At 45.5% G+C, this 17,736-nt stretch overlaps 1 protein-coding gene across 1 annotated transcript in view; it reads left to right on the top strand.

The window, feature by feature from the left end:
- Positions 1 to 10,073: 10,073 nt before the first annotated feature.
- The window catches only part of PSTPIP2 (proline-serine-threonine phosphatase interacting protein 2), a 95,200-nt gene continuing 87,537 nt past the window's right edge, over positions 10,074 to 17,736 (top strand). Inside the window, exon 1 of the mRNA XM_055559629.1 lies at positions 10,074 to 10,202. Within this exon, the coding sequence (XP_055415604.1) occupies positions 10,170 to 10,202 (33 nt within the window). The 5' untranslated portion in view covers positions 10,074 to 10,169. The remainder of the gene's footprint in view (positions 10,203 to 17,736) is intronic.

The following is a 17,736-nucleotide window of genomic DNA, read 5'->3' as shown; positions in this document are numbered from 1 at the left end:
GTTTTCTATAGATTGATTCTTGAAAAGAACTGAGATTACTTTGAGGAATTGGTAAATATGTTTCTTAGCTTTTTGTACTTTATTAAAGTTAGCAGGCCTACATAATATTTATGATTGAGTTCTTTGTACAATTCCAGAGTGTTTTGTGATTGATTAAAGAGAAATTCACTAACTGGCCATAAGAGGCAAAGTTCATATTTGATAATGTGAAAAGCCTGACTGGCTTCTCTGCCCAGAAGACTGATCTGCATGAAGAGGTACTGTAATCAGTTAAAAAAAAAAATAGGGCAACTAAGGTTTTCAAAGAAATGAAAAAAATGCTAAGTGAAGAATAAAAGGACAAAAATTGCAAAAGTAGGTATCAGAATGAATAAAATTGTCAACATGTCAATATCTTTGCTTTAAAATACCTTTCGTACGCTGCAGTTCTTAATTATGAAGTGATCAGGTTTTCATGGTTAGTATGTTTGGTCTTATTTGGGAAATTTTTACAGTCACAAAGATAACTATATTTTCTGTTGAGAGTTGTGAAGATTTGCTGTCACCTATGAGCTTAATTCACATATTAGAGTTCACCAGAGAAATGAAACGTAAGTGTAGTTGTATACAGAGATTATAGTGTTGGCAAATTTGAAAGTGTAGGTGGGCAGGTTGGAGACTTAGGGAAGTGTTCCATTTGGAAGTACAATTCCTTCTCCCACAGTAGACCTCAGGTTTTTCAATGGCAATGAGACCCACCCTTACGGAGAGTAATGGACTTCACTCAGAGTCTAATGCTTTTTTATTAAAGTGTTAATCATCTAAAAAAATACCTTCACATGGGACTTCCCTGGTGGTCCAGTGGTAGATTGTCCTCCCCAACCAAAAAGAAAAACAAAAAACAAACCCTTCACAGCAATACCGAAACAAAAATTGGGTACCATAGGCAGAGTGAAGGACAGGGCTGTTGATGAAAAAAGGGCAATCTGTTGTTTGTCTACCCCCAACTTTTCTGCTCTCTAAAAGCAGCTAACTTTATTTCTTCTGTCAATTGTATATTGCGGTTTTCATTGTGCCATTTTTACATTATGTGTGTGATCTATTGATTTCACCCAGTAGTTAAGAATTTTGCATGTGGACACACTACACACCCATATTTATCATTACAGTATAGATTATGATTTGGGATAAAGAAATTTTGCTTATATAACAGCTGAAGAAAGCCAAAATGTTTATTTTTACCTTCCTCTCAGAATCTGTATAAGCAGAATATTTTGAGATCTAGTTTGTAAAAATGACTGCATTGGGTCTGTGTTGGTTGGCTCGGGCTTTCTCCAGTTGCATGGCATGGGCTTCTCTTGCACAGGCTCTAGGCGGGTGCACTGTAGAGCATGGGCCCAGCTCTGCTGCATGTGGACTCGACATGGTCCAGGGATTAAACCCGTGTGCCTTGCAGTGGCAGGTGGATTCTGATCCACTGTACCACTAAGGAATTCCCTGAACAGTTGTAGTTTGATTTGTCTGATGGTAGTGAGACACACCAAGTATGCCATGCGGAAAGAGTTTGTGAGTTTGCTCATGTAGGCCAGTTTCTGTTGATAAGCTGTATGAATTTGGAAAGTCTTTGATCATGTGGATTAAGAGTTGCGGCCCTTTCCCTGATTTTATTTACCTAAAGATCAGCTCAATCTATTGCTTGCTCAGGCTCATGTCCATTGAGCAAGCCATCCAGCCATCTCATCTGTCGTCTCCTCTTCCTGTCTTCAATCTTTCAGGTATACTTAGTCGCTGAACAACTATAGTTGTTCATCATAGTGATGAGAAGAATTCTGCCTGTGTGATTCAAGTATCACTTGTTTGTAAGTTCCAACACGCCTGAACTCAGTTTAAACTCAAGCCCAGAAAAGGCCATTATTTAACTGGAGCTGATTTCACACATCTGATAGGTATGGAATAGCCCGCAGGTGTTTTACTCCTGTGCCTTGTACAAACATGAGTTTCTGAAGACTGTATACTGGTGCCATGGAGGTGTGTTAATGTGAAGACTGAGTAAAGATTCACGTTACTGCGGTAACCTGAAACCTTTTAAAACTATCAAAATAGCCTGATACTTTAACAAACTCTAGAGCTAGGAAGGAATTTGAAGTGATGCTGTTTATCCCCTGGTTGCTGAAGACCTGTCATTCTATGCTGGAATCACTGAAGGACGATGTGAAACTTCCCACGTGAAATGTACTTTGCTGTAGCTCCTAGTTAAGAAGCTTTGTTTATATCTTGCTGAAATCTCTTTTGGGAAGGATCCAACAGAAACCATTTGTCGTTTCTTTATAGGAAGAAAACTAGAGCTGTCAAATGCCTGTTCTGTATTCTAGTTACAACACAGGGTAGGCTCAGTGATATTGAAAGAGGAATCGCTTATATATAATGCATTGTTTGTGATTGTAATGTTAGGTTGGTGCAATAATTGTGGTTTGCATTGTTGAACTTTGCTCTTAGATATTGGAATACATTGTTAAATGTGGTTATGTTATACATCAAAAAAAAAAAAAAAAATTACAGCAATGAACCAGGAGCAACAAATTCTGAGACTCAAGTGCAGTTTTTTTAAAACCACTCAAACTAATGTGATGGGTTACCTAATGGGCACCTGAATCTTCTGGACAGGCAGGCCTGAATACTTTGCCTAACAGCCTTCCTGTGTGGCAGCCAAGTGGCCTGTCAAAATGTATTTTGTACAGCTTATAGAGGAGTGGTAAATGTCTTAAAAGGTACTTGACCTTTGAAATTTGAGGTTTTATGGCTTTCAGATTTATATTTTAAAATCTGTTTATAATGAAGTCTTTTCATGTCTTTTTCAAGGGTATAATTTATGATTATAGGAATATTAAAAGAGGCATATTTTAAATAGTGCTTAGTTTATGGAGCATCAACTGAGATTAACACTAAAGAACATGCAAAGTGAGCAAGACTAGTACCATTTCATTTAGGTTATTTAACATTTAGAGTTATGGTGGGAGGGCAAAAGACATTTAATGACTTTGTAAATATTGTGCAATTACTACACAGAAACACATACTGAATGCAGTAGATAAAATACCTACTGGTAGAACTGGAAGAGTTCATGGATGAATCGGCTTTTGCCCAGAGGAAAACTTGTTTTATGTTGTTCAGTTGCTCAGTTGTGTCTGACTTTGTGACCCCATGGACTGCAGCATGCCAGGCTTCCCTGTCCTTCACTAACCTCCTGGAGCTTGCTCAAACTTATGTCCATTGAGTTGGTGATGCTATCCAACCATCTCATCCTCTGTCTTACAGTTGATTTACAATATTGGTGTTTTAGGTGTACAACAAAGTATTCAGTTATATTTGAAATTCTTCTGCACAAAAGATTTACATATTGTTTATATATTGTTACCTACTTAAGTCAGTATAAATTAATGGTTAATTATTTTGTACTTTGAATTATAATCCAATGTTATATATTTTTGTTGTTCAAGTTCAGCTTATTTCCTGCCCCAGCTCTAGAAAGTCTTGGTTTTTTATTTTTCTTTTTGATTTTATAAGCTTTATACACACACACACCATACATGTACATTATGTACATACTGGATATGAGTTCTTAACAGGATAAAAGTACCATAAATTTCCTCTTTTTTTTTTTTTGGCCACACTGGGTCTTTGTTGCTGCGTTGCGGGCTTTCTCTAGTTTGGATAAGCAATGGCTGCTGTAGTTGTGCTTGGGCTTCTCATTGTGATGGCTTCCCTTGTTGCACAGCACGGGTTGTAGCACAGACAGGCTTCAATAGTTGTGGTTCTTGGGCTTAATTGCCCTGCTGTATGTGGGATATTCCTGGGCCAGGGATCAGTCTGTGTCCCCTGCATTGGCAAGTGGATTCTGAACCACTGGGCCACCAGGGAAGTCCTCTTCTGTTCTTCAGCTTGTCTGTCTGAAAAAGGTGGCTTTTGTTGGAAAAAAAAAAAAAGTCCTATAGACGGTAGTCTTATGTAACAGTGAATATCAAACTTCTTCCGTCTTTAAATTACTTCAGTCAGGAACACATCTGAGTTCCTTACCTCACTCAAGAAAATTCTAAACTTAAAAGGTGTCAAGAAGGGGGAATTTTTCCCTAGCATTCTGTTTGACTGGCCTACTGATAAAGTTGACACCAGACAGATTAATGAGAGAAGTAACAATTTTAATTGATGCACATGGAGGTCTCAGAAATGGGATATAAGATGTGGCTAAAGCAGGTAAATGTTGTATGCTTTTTAGACAATAAATTTGAGAGGAATTATCAGGACAAACTTAGGTTATGGGTGCTTAATAAATGAGTCTAAACAGAGTTTGGATTTGGGGTTGTAAATAAAAGAAGCATAACAAGTTTTGTTTATACAGACTTGGCCCTGAATTTCCTATCTCTGGGGACAAGGATGTCTTTCAACTGGTACACAAAGGGGACCTTTCAAATGGGAGATTTATTTCCTGATTTCAGGGAGACAGGTGTTACAGTGTCCTTGGATTTGCAATTTCTTAAGTAACATTCAAAATCATGCTCTTGAGGATATTTTGGGGGTGGTCTGCCTTGTGCCCCAACAGTGCAAAGGGCAGACCACCCTCACCCATGCTTTGTTGCAGACAGCTAGCCCCTGGGTACTGAAGCCTCCTCCTGGAAGTTTTCCCTTTGTATACTATTCATGTCCTGTTTTGCCCCTCTGCTCCACTCATGAATCTACTCAGCTTCTAATCTTAGTGATGAAATCCAACCTCTCTGCTTTTGACATTGACTTACTGCTGCCCTCTGTCCCCTGCTTGGCCAGGTCCTGCTTCTCAGATCCTGGCTTTAGCTCCCTGGCCAGGTTTGCGTCTGTCTCCTGGAAAGGAGGGATCAGGCTATGGGAACTGAAGTAAAAATTGGTACTGACTGCTGTTTTTTTAATGAATTAATTTTTGTCTGCACTGGGTCCTTGTTGCTTTGCACAGGCTTTCTCTAGTTGTGGCAAGCGGGAGCTATTCATTGTCAAGAGCGGGCTTCTGACTACAGGTAGTTTCTCTTGTGGAGCTGGGGCTCTAGGCTCACAGGCTTCATTATTTGTGGGGCATGGGCTTAGTTGCTCCATAGCATGTGGAATCTTGCCGGACTAGGGATCGTGTCCCCTGCATTGGCAGGTGGATTCCTATCCTCCATGTCACCAAGGAAGTCCAGTACTGCTGTTAATGATCAGGGAGAGGTTGTTGAATTCCCTGTCTGGTACTATCATTGTCTAATCCATGAGAGTGCATGAGAAAATAGCATCCTTATCTTGAGGGGCTTTGCAGTCTTCTTGGGGAGGTAAGCTATCCACGAGGAACATAAATTAGAGAAAAAAACATAAATATGTCATATTTCATCAAGGGCTAGTTAGTGTAATAAGGATGACATGTTCTAGAAATTAAAGAAATGAGATGACTAAGGGCTGGAGAAGGTGGGGAAGTGGTGCTGAGATAGAATTTGAGAAGAGAGACGAGCAGCGCCCAGGCAGCCTGCAAAGAAGCAGCACAGTTGGGGTGGCAGAAAAGCCTGATTGGCCTAGGGTGGGGACAGGGGAGGAAGCCGGGGAGTGAGGTGGGAAAGGTCAGGGTAGGGAAGGTCTTGACGGCCACACAGGGGCATTTGGGACTTAATTCTGATGGAGAAACATGGCTTTGTGAAGAGAGCAGAGAAAAGAAGCAGGCAGTGCTTCAAGAAAGAACAACTAAGGCGAGTTGGCAGAGGAGGAAGAGGAATGCAGACTGATTTTTTAACGTGTGAAAGGAAAAGTGATTTTAGTGGGCATTTGTTATTTTTGTCACTCACCATCCATTTATCCTATTTCAAGGGAAAGATCCCTAATTCCTTCTGGGGAAGCCTCCCTTTCCTTTACAACTCTTGTGGAAAACAATTTGACAGCTTTATTTCAAAAACCTTAAAAATGTATATTATTTAACCTGTGATTATGAGGAACTTTGTTGAGGTATAGTTGATTTTCAATGTTGTGTTAATTTCTGCAGTACAGCAAAGTGAATCAGTTATATGTGTGTGTGTGTATATATATACACATATACACACATTCTTTTTTAAAATCTTTTCCATTATGGTTTATCAGAGGATATTAAATATAGTTCTCTGTGGTATTCAGTAAGACTTTGTTGTTTATCCATTCCAGTATAATAGCTTAAATCTGCTAAACCCTACCCTCCCACTTCATCCCTCCCCAAACCTCTCCCCCTTGACACCACTAGTCTGTTCTCTCTGTCCACGAATCTCTTTCTGTTTTGTAGATAGGCTCGTCTGTGTCATATTTTAGATTTCACATATAAGTGGTATCATACTTGTCTTTCTCTTTCTGACTTCAGTTGGTATGATAATCTCTAGTGGCATCCATATTGCTGAAAATGGCATTATTTCAGTCTTATTTATGGCTGAATAGTATTCCATTGTATATATGTACCACATCTTTATCCATTCATCTGTCATTGGACATTTAGGTTTCCATGTCTTGGCTATTGTGAATAGTGCTTCTGTGAACATTACATTACGAGGAATCTTAACAAAAATTTATGTAAAAGATTTGTCACAGTAATATTTCTAAAAGCATTAAGAGAATGCTAAGAAAGTATTGGTATATCCACTTGATGGGAAATTATGCAAAAGTTAAAAAGTGATACTGAAGATTTTTCTTTTTAATTTTTTGGAGGTTTGAAATACACTCACATTGTATAAACTCAGAGGTCCAGAGAGCATGAAGTGAAAAGTAGGTTTTCTTCCCTCCTATGTCCCTCTGCCCCATTCACCCCCGCATTAGAGGAACATTTAAAACACACATGTCTATTGTTTTTCCTCCTTACCCAAATGGCAGTTTGTTTCGCATCTTGTTTTTCCCCCACTTTATAGCTGGTGATTGTTCCATATCAAAACACAGAGCTTCCTCATTTTTTAAATGCTTGAATATGATTTAATTGTATAGATATCTTACAATCTATTGAGCTAATCCTCCACTGATGGCATTTAGTTCTTTCAAATCTTTTGCCAGAATAACCATGCTGCTATAAATAATTATATACATATTTCAGTTTGCACATATGAGGATATCTGGATAAACTCTAACATGGAATTGTTGGATCAAAACATAGGAGCACTTAGGAAATTCCTTGGTGCTCCAGTGGTTAGGACTCAGTGCTTTCACTGCAAGTCTTGTGGCCAAAAAAAAAAAAAAGGAGCATTAAAAATTTTGGCAATATGGCAAAATTTCTTTTCACAGAGATTTTCAATTTTTTCATGAAAGACTGTCCTGTCCAGCCAGCACCATGTGCTATCAAACTTTATGTTAGGAAAGGTGTATTAAAGGATTTTAGAAAATAGTAATGAAGTATTGTTAAGTTACAAAAGCAAGACTCAAATCTGTACAGTACAAGCTTAAAAATGCAAATGTAGGACTTCCCTGGTGATCCAGAGGTTAATAATCTGCCTGCCAACCATGCAAATGCATATTATTGAAAGAGATAATGCCAAAATGTTAACAGTGGTTTATATTAAATGCATTGACTCATTGTTCCATAATTGCTGTAGTCCGACTCTTTGCAACCCCATGGACTGTGGTCTGCCAGGCTCCTGTGTCCATGAGAGTCTCCAGGCAGGAAGACTGGGGCGGGTTGCCATTTCCTACTCCAGGGGATCTTCCTGGAGTAGTGTTGTTGCTGTAGTAGTGTTATTTAACTTCATTAGTAAAATGTCCCAAATTTGTTATAGACCCTTGGGGGCTTCCTTGGTGATGCAGATGGTAAAGAATTTGCCTGCGATGCAGGTGACCCAGGTTCGATCCCTGGGTTGGGAAGATCCCCTGGAGAAGGAAATGGCAACCCACTCTAGTATTCTTGCCTGGAGAATCGCCATGGACAGAGGAACGTGGTGGGCTACAGTCCATGGGGTTGTAAAGAGTCAGACATGACTGAGCGACTAACACACTTCTGCTGTAAAAACAATTCAAAGCAAGACCCATGGATATAGTACAAATATTACTTGTCTTTTTATTCCCAACACGTGTTGAGGTGATGAGGTTTATAAATTAGGAATGAAGGAGGAATGTTTTCTTTTCCTTTTTTTTTTTTTGAGGAATGTTTTCTGACAGTGTGGACAACCATTTGAAATTTCCAATCTTGCCACCAGGTGGTGGAAGAGAGTTAAAATTCCGGGGACCTTGTGGGATCTGAGCCACGAAAATCAAGTACAATGTACCCTCAGAGGTTAAACAAAATGTTAAAAATGAAAGTTTAAACAATTAGAATTATATTTAAAATATTTGTTCCAAAATATGCAAAACTCCCAGGAAAAACCTTGATGCTATCTGTGGCACTTCAGCATATTTCCTCAGTTGGCACTATTTCTTACCCCTCCTTCTATTGAGCCTGTTCTCCTGGTGCCCCTGATGATGCTGTCAGGCTTCCCTTTCTTCCTTCTAACCTCACTGCTTTCCAAAGAGTTGACCAACCAGATGAATGGATGCATGTCCTGGGAGTGACCCAGAACTGAAGGCCACCTCTCCATCTCTGTTTTTGCAGATGACTCTTGGTGGGATTTCATCACGGGGGTGGGTGAGGGCTAACCCAGCTGCCCTTCAAATCACCCCAGCAGCTGTCTTCACTTTGTCTGTACCAAGCTAGAACCTGCTCAGAGGCACAGTTTGCCTCTCCAGGTCTGAGGCTGGGGTCTGGCTCTCTTGACCTTCATCCTCCCCTCCTTGAGTGGATCTGCCTCAGGAATGACCTCTATCTTTGGCTCTGATTCTGTTTAGAGGGGCAGAGCTGTAATCGAGCTCCTCATACTTTAAATACCTTGTGATCTTGGCCACGTCAATCAGCCTCTGTGGGCCTCAGTTTTGGTTCAGGGCAGGTAGCGCAGGTACTTTGCCCTAGAGTGCCTTATCACTGCAAAGCGGGGATGGGTCTGACTTGCCCTGGGTTATGTTTACGAGGGTATTCTACTAGGAGAATGTAGGAAGAGGAAGGACGCTGGGACATCATACTTCTGGAGGGATTGGTGGAGAAGGGTCTTGGGTCTGGATCCTAAGAATGCGGAAGGGTTGGGGAGGAGCTGAGTTCCTGGACACCTTGTAAGGACCCCACTGAAGGACATGGAGTCAAGGGCCAATGACCTTTCCATGACTTTTGGACTAAAACATGCTTACCTGTGGCGGGTGCCTCTGGGGTCCCGCACTTCACTAGCTGAAGCGTCCACACCTGACGCGGCCGACAGCGTTGTCAGTGCTCAGGCTTCACGGAGGCCACGCGCGGTCCCAGGGACCACCTCGGATCCGACGGGGGCTCCTTCCACCAGCGCGCAGAGCCTGGATATCTCCGCCAGGAACTGGGTCAAAGGAGGAGGGAGCTGTGGACAGGAACCGAGCCGAATTCGGGGAGGCGACAGAATCAGTTCCTTCCAATCTTTAAAGGTCTCCCGAAGGAGGGGGACGTAGGGCTAACTGACTGACTCCTGACACCGCAGGGTCTAACCCGCGGGCCGCCTCTCTCTTCCGCGCGGGACGAGTGCAGGGTGCGGGCAGACCCGGGACGCGGCTCGGGCAGGAGTGTGGGGTGCTGGGTGCTGCGGACCGCTGAGGGGTGTGGGGAGCGGGACGGGGCTCTGGATGTGGGGGGCGGGTGCTTGGCGCGGGGGTGGGGTGGGGGCGGGGCCGGGCGATGCTGCTGGGGCAGGCGGGTCGGGGCAGATGGGTGGTGTGGGGCGGGGCGGAGCGGGGGAGCTGGGCGGGGCGGGGGCCGGGCCAGGGCGGGGCACGAGGGTGGGCGGGGCATGCGGTGGTGTGGGCGGGGCCGAGCGGGGTAGCTGGGCGATTGCGGTTCGGGGCAGGTCGGGCGGGGAAGTTGGGTAGGGCAGAGCGCAGTGCGGGGGCGGGGCGGAACGGGGGGAGCTGGGCGGGGCTGGGATCGGGGGGCGGGGCCGGGCGGTGAGGCTCGGGGCAGGCGGGGCGGGGCAGATGCGTAGTGTGTGGGGCGGGGCAGATGGATTTGTGGGGGGCGGGGCGGGACGCGGAGCGGGGCGGGGCGGGCGGTGGCGTGGGCGGGGCTTAGTTTCGGGTGCGCGGCCAGGCTGGCGGGTCCTGACAGTCCTCGTCCCCGCGCGCCTGCTCTGGTACTCCTCGCTGCTCGCTAGCCAGCCATGACAGGCTCACTGTTCAAGGGGAACTTTTGGGTAAGTCAGCGAGGCGAGGGGTCCATCGCCCGGCTTGGGAGCTGGGGGCCCCGAAGGGAGCCGTGGGCCCCTGTCCGGAGCAGAATCCGATCGGACTGGCCGCCGCCGGCCCCTCTCTGCGCTGCCCCCAGCCCGCCGCGCGTCCGCGGGTCCCCGGGGTCCGGTTCGTAGGGTCTCCCTCGGCCGTCCGCGCCCCGGGTCACCGCAGACAAGTGTAGCCTTATAGCTAGGACGTTCACCCCTCATCTCACACCTGGGGAAACCGAGACCCAAAGGGAGGAGCCACCCGTCCTGGGACAGTCGCAGGGTGGTCCCGGAGGCTCCGCTGTGAGCAGATTTGGGGGGGGGGGGTAACGTGGGTCAGAGAACGTGCGGTAAACTTGGCTGGGTTGTTTGGCTTTTCCAGGTCCGTGGAAATGTACAGCCTGTCCGAGCCTGCAGACATTAGCGGGGTTCTTTAGCAGAAGCTTTGCCGGCCTCATAGCCCCGTTTCCTGAGCCCCTCCCAGCCTTTGCCCCCTGTCCCCCTATCCGGGGGAGGCTGGTGCGTGTGTAAGATCCTGCGAGCTGGTGGGGGCATCTGAGCCCGAGGACGGGCCCAACCAGGAGGCGTCAGCTCAGTCCTCTTCTCCTCTGTCCAGTCCTCTTCCCCCCTGTCCTCTCGCTCCCCAGGTGCCCCTCAACAGTCTGTACCCCCTCATTTAGAGGAGCCACCCTCATCCTTTTAAGGCAGGAGCAGAAAGTCAGCTTGTCTCCAGACTGAGCTACTGCTGCCAAGCCACCCCATCTCCTTACCTGCAATCCCGATGTGAAGTGAAAGTTGCTCCCTCTGTCTGACTCTTTGCGACCCCATGGACTACAGTCCATGGAATTCTCCAGGCCAGAATACTGGAGTGGGTAGCCTTTCCCTTCTCCAGGGGATCTTTCCAACCCAGGGATTGAATCCAGGTCTTCCACACTGTAGGCGGATTCCTTACCAGCTGAGCCACAAGGGAAGCCCAATACTGAAGTGGGTAGCCTATCTCTTCTCCAGAGTATCTTCCTGACCCAGGAATTGAACTGGGGTCTCTTGCATTGCAGGAGGATTCTTTACCAACTGAGCTATCAGGGAAGCTGAAAGGAAAGCAACCCTGATGGCTCGCCCTTTAGCCTCATAGCGCCTAACAAGTTCCTGTCCCCCATGGAGAGTGCTACATAGAGAAACTTGGCCCTGTGACCTGGGGGACACAGTTTACACCCTGCCTTGAGAAGTCCCTTTTCCTGGAGTTTATGGGGTTCTCCTTGGGCAATGTCTACCTGTGGGGTATGGTCCTCTCACCCCAAGCAGCTTCACAGAGAGGGTGCATGGCCTTGGAGCTGGCCCCTGGAGGAGGCCTGTGAATTCTTTGGGTGGAATAAAGGATCTCTGGGTCCCATGCCAGGCGCTGTGGGAAAAAAAGAGCACAGAGAGCCCTGTTTTTCTTCCCCTCAATATGTAGCATTCAGTTTTCAGGTCTCTGCCCAGTGTCTTCTCTTCAGGGAAGCCCTTCCTGATTGCGCCCGATAGTGCATGTTGTATTCCTTCATAGTTTTTGTCCTTTATGGTTTTGAGGTTGGGGGCCTGCAAGCATGTGAGCACCTTGTGGACAGCTGTTGTCTGGCTTTCAGTGCCACTGCCCCTTGCACGGGCTGATGCCAATGAGATCTCAGCTGATAGCTGTCGAATGAATACAGTGGATCTATAAAACGGACAGGGCATGTAGTGGGTTGAGAGCTGCGGCCTCCATCCTCAGAGGGCTCCCAGGCCACAGGAAGGCAGCCCCCCAGCTGCTCCCAGAGGCAGTCTTGCAGGAATGGTTAGGGGAGGGGGCAGACATGAGGTCTGTGTTGGGAGTTAGAGATTGGATAAGGTCCAGGGTAGAGAACTTTCTGGGTTTTTACTCCCCCCTCCCACCCCCGAGCTTTTACTTTCAAAAGATATAAGATCCTGAGAGATAGTTTGCAAAGATATCTTCCATTTCTAATTTCATGTGATTTTTATGTCAAGTAATAAAAACAGTAATAGCTAACATTACTGTGTATAGAGTCTGTGGCAAGCACTGTGCTAAACACTTTACATATACCACTCGTTTAAGTCTCAGCTACCCTGTGAGGTACCTTATTGACTATCCCATTTTACAGATGAGGAAACTGAGTGGCAAACAGGTTGAGCAACATTCCCAAGATTGTAGAGCTATTAAACAGTGCAGCAGGACTCTGCATAGACCAAGTGTTCACTGAGTGCTTTCAATGAGGCTGGTGCTCAGTGAGAGTGTCCTTTGGCACCGTTAGATGTAGATGCTGAGACATCATTTGACTCTTCATGTGGCTATCTTTCTCCTTCAGCTCCAACCATGAGCTCCTGGGGGGTCTGCGCTGAGTGCCACCACTGAGCCTCCAGCACTGCGATGGTGCTTCTCATACGGATGCTCAGGAACCAGGCAGATGGGACAGTCAGCCCAGATTTGAGAGAAAAGGGGCAGAAAGGAACTATTGGAGACCTTAGGGGCTGCCTGAGATGCTCTCATATTCTCAGGGATGGGTAGAGAGTGGGGAGCAAGGCTGTTGTTATTACTGAGGGGATGGCAGCAACTCACGTTTCAAGGACAAGAAGGTTGTGATGGTACAAGGTAGAAAGCTTTGGAAACCCGAGTGGGTATCAGCTGATTGAATTGAACAAATATTTGAGAAAATACGTTCTCTGTATAGAGGTGGCATTTGCAGGGATAAGAGCACTGTCTTGGGTTGAAGGTACATTCATCATTAGGAAGCCAGCAGGGAGGGTGGACTTTAGTCTTGAATGCCTGTCCTCTGGGATATAGAGGACAAAGGGGCTGGGGGATGGGAAAGTTCTAGCAGGGGCCAAGGGGCAGAAAGAGTCTGTTCCAGGATGGAAATCATAGGGAAGGGACAGGAGGAGACCAATGAAAGGAATGGCAGAAGGTGAGAGAAGTCAAAGCCACGGGACCAGGTCACCAATTGAAGCCGGCAGTGGGGGAGAGGAAAGAAAAGCTCGGAGCAGGCTCTAAGTAAGGTGAGCAGGAGAGTGGGGTACTGGCCCCAGAAAGAAGGAAGTCAGATGAGGAACTGGTTTGTGGGGAGAGAAGGAGGAGGAGGCAGAAGTGATATTGACAATATTAACCACAGGGGTAGCACTGGTGAAGACCGAGACTCCCAGCATCCTGAACCCCCTGCAGCAGCCCTCAGCTTTCAGGACACTGCCAGGGTTGCTGGATATGGGGAGGCCCTGGGGAAGGAACAGGGGCCAGACAGTAGGCTTTGGGGATATGTTAATATTTGAACAACCAGTACAAACAATGAATGTGCCCTGATCCTAGGTTTGAGGACTTGGTGGAGGTGGCCCCAGTGCCTGGGAAAGGATGTCCAGGAAAGACAGTGCCCGGAACAGCAGAGGCTCTCAGGTGGCCTCAGTTCAGCTCAGTTCAGTCTCTCAGTCGTGTCCGACTCTTTGCGACCCCATGAATTGCAGCATGCCAGGCCTCCCTGTCCATCACCAACTCCCGGAGTTCACTCAGACTCATGGCCAGGTTTAAATCCCCATCTGCCCCTTATAGCTGAGTGACCTTGGGCAGTTAACTTCAACTCTCATTTTGTTTTTCCATGTCGAAAAATGAGGATAATACCAATGTTGATACTCTAGGACTGTTGTGAAGATTAAATCAGAGTTCTGTGCATGCCTGGCACATAGCGAGCACTTGTGATTGTCAACTATTATCAGCACAGAGATGACAATTAAAGGAAGTGGTTGACAGTTACTCAAGGAGAAAGAATCAAGAGATAAGAGGACCCCAGAGAAGCACTATTGGTGACTACCTTGTTTAGGCAGGAGTAGAGAGTGGTCAGAGAAAGAGGGGCAGAAATGTAAGGATTGAACCCTCACAGGAGCCATCACAGGCCCAGGAGAGGAATGTTCCATGGAAGTTGAGAGGCCCATGGTCAAATTAGGTAGATGTTCCTGAAAAGGTATGAGTCAGCGCATACTGTATAAATAATCTTCAAATGCCCCATGGGAAGTTCATTTAAAGGAACCTTTCAGTGGATCTATTTGAAAAGGGAATACTCTTTAAAACTGGGATAGTCCCCAGCTGGGTTTGCCCATGTGCTTTTTCCCTCCCAGCAGTTGTATGGTTAAGCCATGCTGTTATTTATCCCGGTTAATGCTGATGGTATCTTGTTGAAATAAGACGGGGACCGTGGGTGTGGTTTCCAGGGCTCCAGGGAAGGTGGCCACAGAGGGACAGTCCCAGCCTTTGGCCTGTGGTCAGAGGGGCCTTGCACAGGTGACCTGTTCCGGGAGAGGGAGATGCTCCCCGTCTCAGGACAGTCCCACATTCCTCATGAGGGTGTGACCCCAGCCTGACCCTGTGTATCTTCTAGATCCCTATTTTGACCTGGTCTTCCTGATTCTCACTGCTCTAAGCTCAGACCAGCTTCCTATTGCCTGTCCTATCCTCTTCCACCCCTGTGCCTACGGTGGGCGAGGTCTCTCTGCTTGGGGAGTGACTAGGGGAAGGCTTGGGGCCCCCTGAACTTGCTCGTTGCCCCTGACCACCCAGGGCTGTCCCTCTGCTTCAAACCTCTGACTGCTTTGGAATCTGTTCTTTCTGGGTCTTACCAGATCTTGAGTTGGTACTGTCCTGCCTGGTGGCAAAATGCAAGGTAAAGGCGTTGACTTTTGTCCCTTCCAGTTCATTCTTTCTAGAGCAGCCACTGGGGTCTAGCTTTCAAATAATTATTACAAATCTTTTTTTCTTGTTTTAGCATTGTAAGAATTTAATAAGAAAGTCATGGGATCTACCTTCTAAGGAAAATAAGAAATTCTTCTCTTTTTTTGGCCATGAGGCATGTGGGATCCTAATTTCCTCACCAGGGTGCAAACCCAAGCTCCCTGCATTGGAAGAGCAGAGTCTTAGTCACTGTGACTGCCAGAGAAGCCTCCAGAAAAATAGGAAATTCTTTTTGAAATATATGAAACAAAATCTGAACAAGTGGAAAGAAGACAAAAGTTTGTTACCAAACTTTAAAAAAGTCTAGATGATGCAAGCATATTCTTTAAAAATCCAAATATTCCCAATGATTTAGAATGAAAAACAATATAAATATTATTTATGTTGTCACAGTGTTTATTTTATTTTTCTTTGCCATGTGACTTGTGGGATCTTAGTTCCCTGACCAGGGGTGGAACCCATACCCTCAGCAGTGAAAGTGCAGAGTCCTAACCACTGGACTGCCAGGGAATTCCCACAGCATGTAAAGGTTTTTTGTTTTTAAAGATAAGTGTGTGTGTGTGTGTGTGTGTGTGTGTGTGCGTGCGCGCACGCTTAGTTGTGTCTGACTCTTTGCAACCCTTTGGACTGTAGCCTGCCAGGCTCCTCTGTCTATGGGATTCTCCAGGCAAGAAATACTGGAGTGGGTTGCCGTTTCCTTCTCCAGGGGATCTTCCCAACCCAGAGATGGAACCCGTGTCTCCTGCATTGCAGGCGAATTCTTTACCTGATGAGCCATCAGGGAAGCCTGAAGTAGTATATTATACTTAGATCTCCATTCTTATTTTTCCTGGACTTTCTAATTCTTTCTTCTTTTTTTGAGAGAAGACATTATTCACTTTTATCAGAAAAAAAATTTTTTTTAAAGCATTTATTTAATTTTGGCTGTGCTGGGTCTTTGTTGCTGTGCGGGCTTTTCTCTAGTTGCAGAGGAGCGTAGGCTTCTCTTTGCACTGGCTTCTCTTGTGGAGCTCTAGAGCACAGGCTCAGTAGTTGTGGCCCACAGGCTTAGTCGCTCCAGAGTATGTGGGATCTTCCTGGATCAGGGATTGAGCCCATGTCTCCTGCGTTGCAAGGTAAATTATTTACCACTGAGCCACCAGGAAAGCCCCAGAGCCTTTTTTTTTTTTTCAATGCTCCACTCTATCAGTTTTTTCCCCTGCATAAACAACAGTTTGTTCCCAGATTAGATTTACACAGTGAATGTAGAATTCTGAGTTTAGTGTCTCAGATACCCATTACAGGAACACGTACATAGATAATACATAGTTAAGTTCATTCTAAAGTCAAAAAAGACTTGGTGTGTGCAAACTTGGTATAAGTGTATATGGATGCATATTAATTTATGGATTTTTCTGGTAAAAGCAACTATAGATGTCATTAGCCAGTCAAAGCAAAATATTAGTTATATCCAAACATATACAATATCCAAAGTACCTCTGTTTGTACAACCAGTAGATGTTTTTGCCGGAGAAGGCAATGGCACCCCACTCCAGTACTCTTGCCTGGAAAATCCCATGGAAGGAGGAGCCTGGAAGGCTGCAGTCCATGGGGTCGCTCAGGGTTGGACCCGACTGAGCAACTTCACTTTCACTTTTCACTTTCATTCTTTGGAGAAGGAAATGGCAACCCACTCCAGTGTTCTTGCCTGGAGAATCCCAGGGACGGGGGAGCCTGGTGGACTGCCGTCTATGGGGTTGCACAGAGTCGGACACGACTGAAGCAACTTAGCAGCAGCATCAGCAGATGTTTTTGCAATTAACTTCTGTAATTTTCATTTACTGTCTCTTAAGTATAATCAGAATGTCCATTTTTGGACATATTTTATTATAGCATAAATATCATCTAAGTTTCAATGTTAGTGAAAAGCTCATCTGAGTAGGAAGGGGCTGACATTTTTCTTTCCTCCGCTATACTAGAAATCTCCAGCTTTGACAAAAGAAAAGGTGGGCTGGGGGTGGTGTTAAATAATAGGAATTGTTGGTTAGCTTTATAGAATGACATGTCACTGTTTTTAAAAATATTTGTCTGCTTATTTATTTATTTGGCTGCATTGCTCTTTGTTGCCACATGTGGGATCTTTGTTGCTGTGTGCCAGAGCTTCGTTGCAGTTTCTGAGATCTAGTTCCCTGACTAGGGATCAAACCCAGGTCCCTGGTCTTGGGAACCTGGAGTCTTAGGCACTGAACCATTGGGGATGTCCCTAGCCATTGTAATTTTTAAAAATATAAAACTATCAGACTTTTCCAACTCTATCAATGGGACTATTTAAGGTATGGTTGCCAAGAATTTAAGAACTCTTGCATGTTATGAAAATCCATGAAGACTGAGAGCTATATGATCTCACTCTGGAAAAGTCAGGCAACAGGAAACCAGATACTTTGGACACTGTGTTCAGATAGGTGTTGTTGTGTCTCACAACATTCAACACAAGCTTCGGAGCCTTCCTCAGAATCAGGGGCTTCTAGCTTCCCAAACAGCCTGTGTGTGAGGAAAGTAGGAAGAGCAGGCTTCAGAAAGACACAGTAGGCTCTTGACATGTTGGTTTAAAAACTTGCCTTCTAGCTGGAATTAGCTGTATCTTTGTGTGAAGGTTAGACAAAGGTCAAGCTGCAGATTTCAACACAGGAGATAACGGTTTGTTCTTGAGAAGAGGAAAACTTTTCCCTAGCTGACTCTAACGCTCTTGTCTTAAACACTTTACACGTTTGTATGTGTAAGGAGGCTCAG

The sequence above is a fragment of the Bubalus kerabau genome, chromosome 21 (assembly GCF_029407905.1).
Source record: "Bubalus kerabau isolate K-KA32 ecotype Philippines breed swamp buffalo chromosome 21, PCC_UOA_SB_1v2, whole genome shotgun sequence".
NCBI lineage: Eukaryota > Metazoa > Chordata > Mammalia > Artiodactyla > Bovidae > Bubalus > Bubalus kerabau.
The sequence above is the reverse complement of the archived record's forward strand: the minus strand, read 5'-3'. Positions and strand labels throughout refer to the sequence as shown.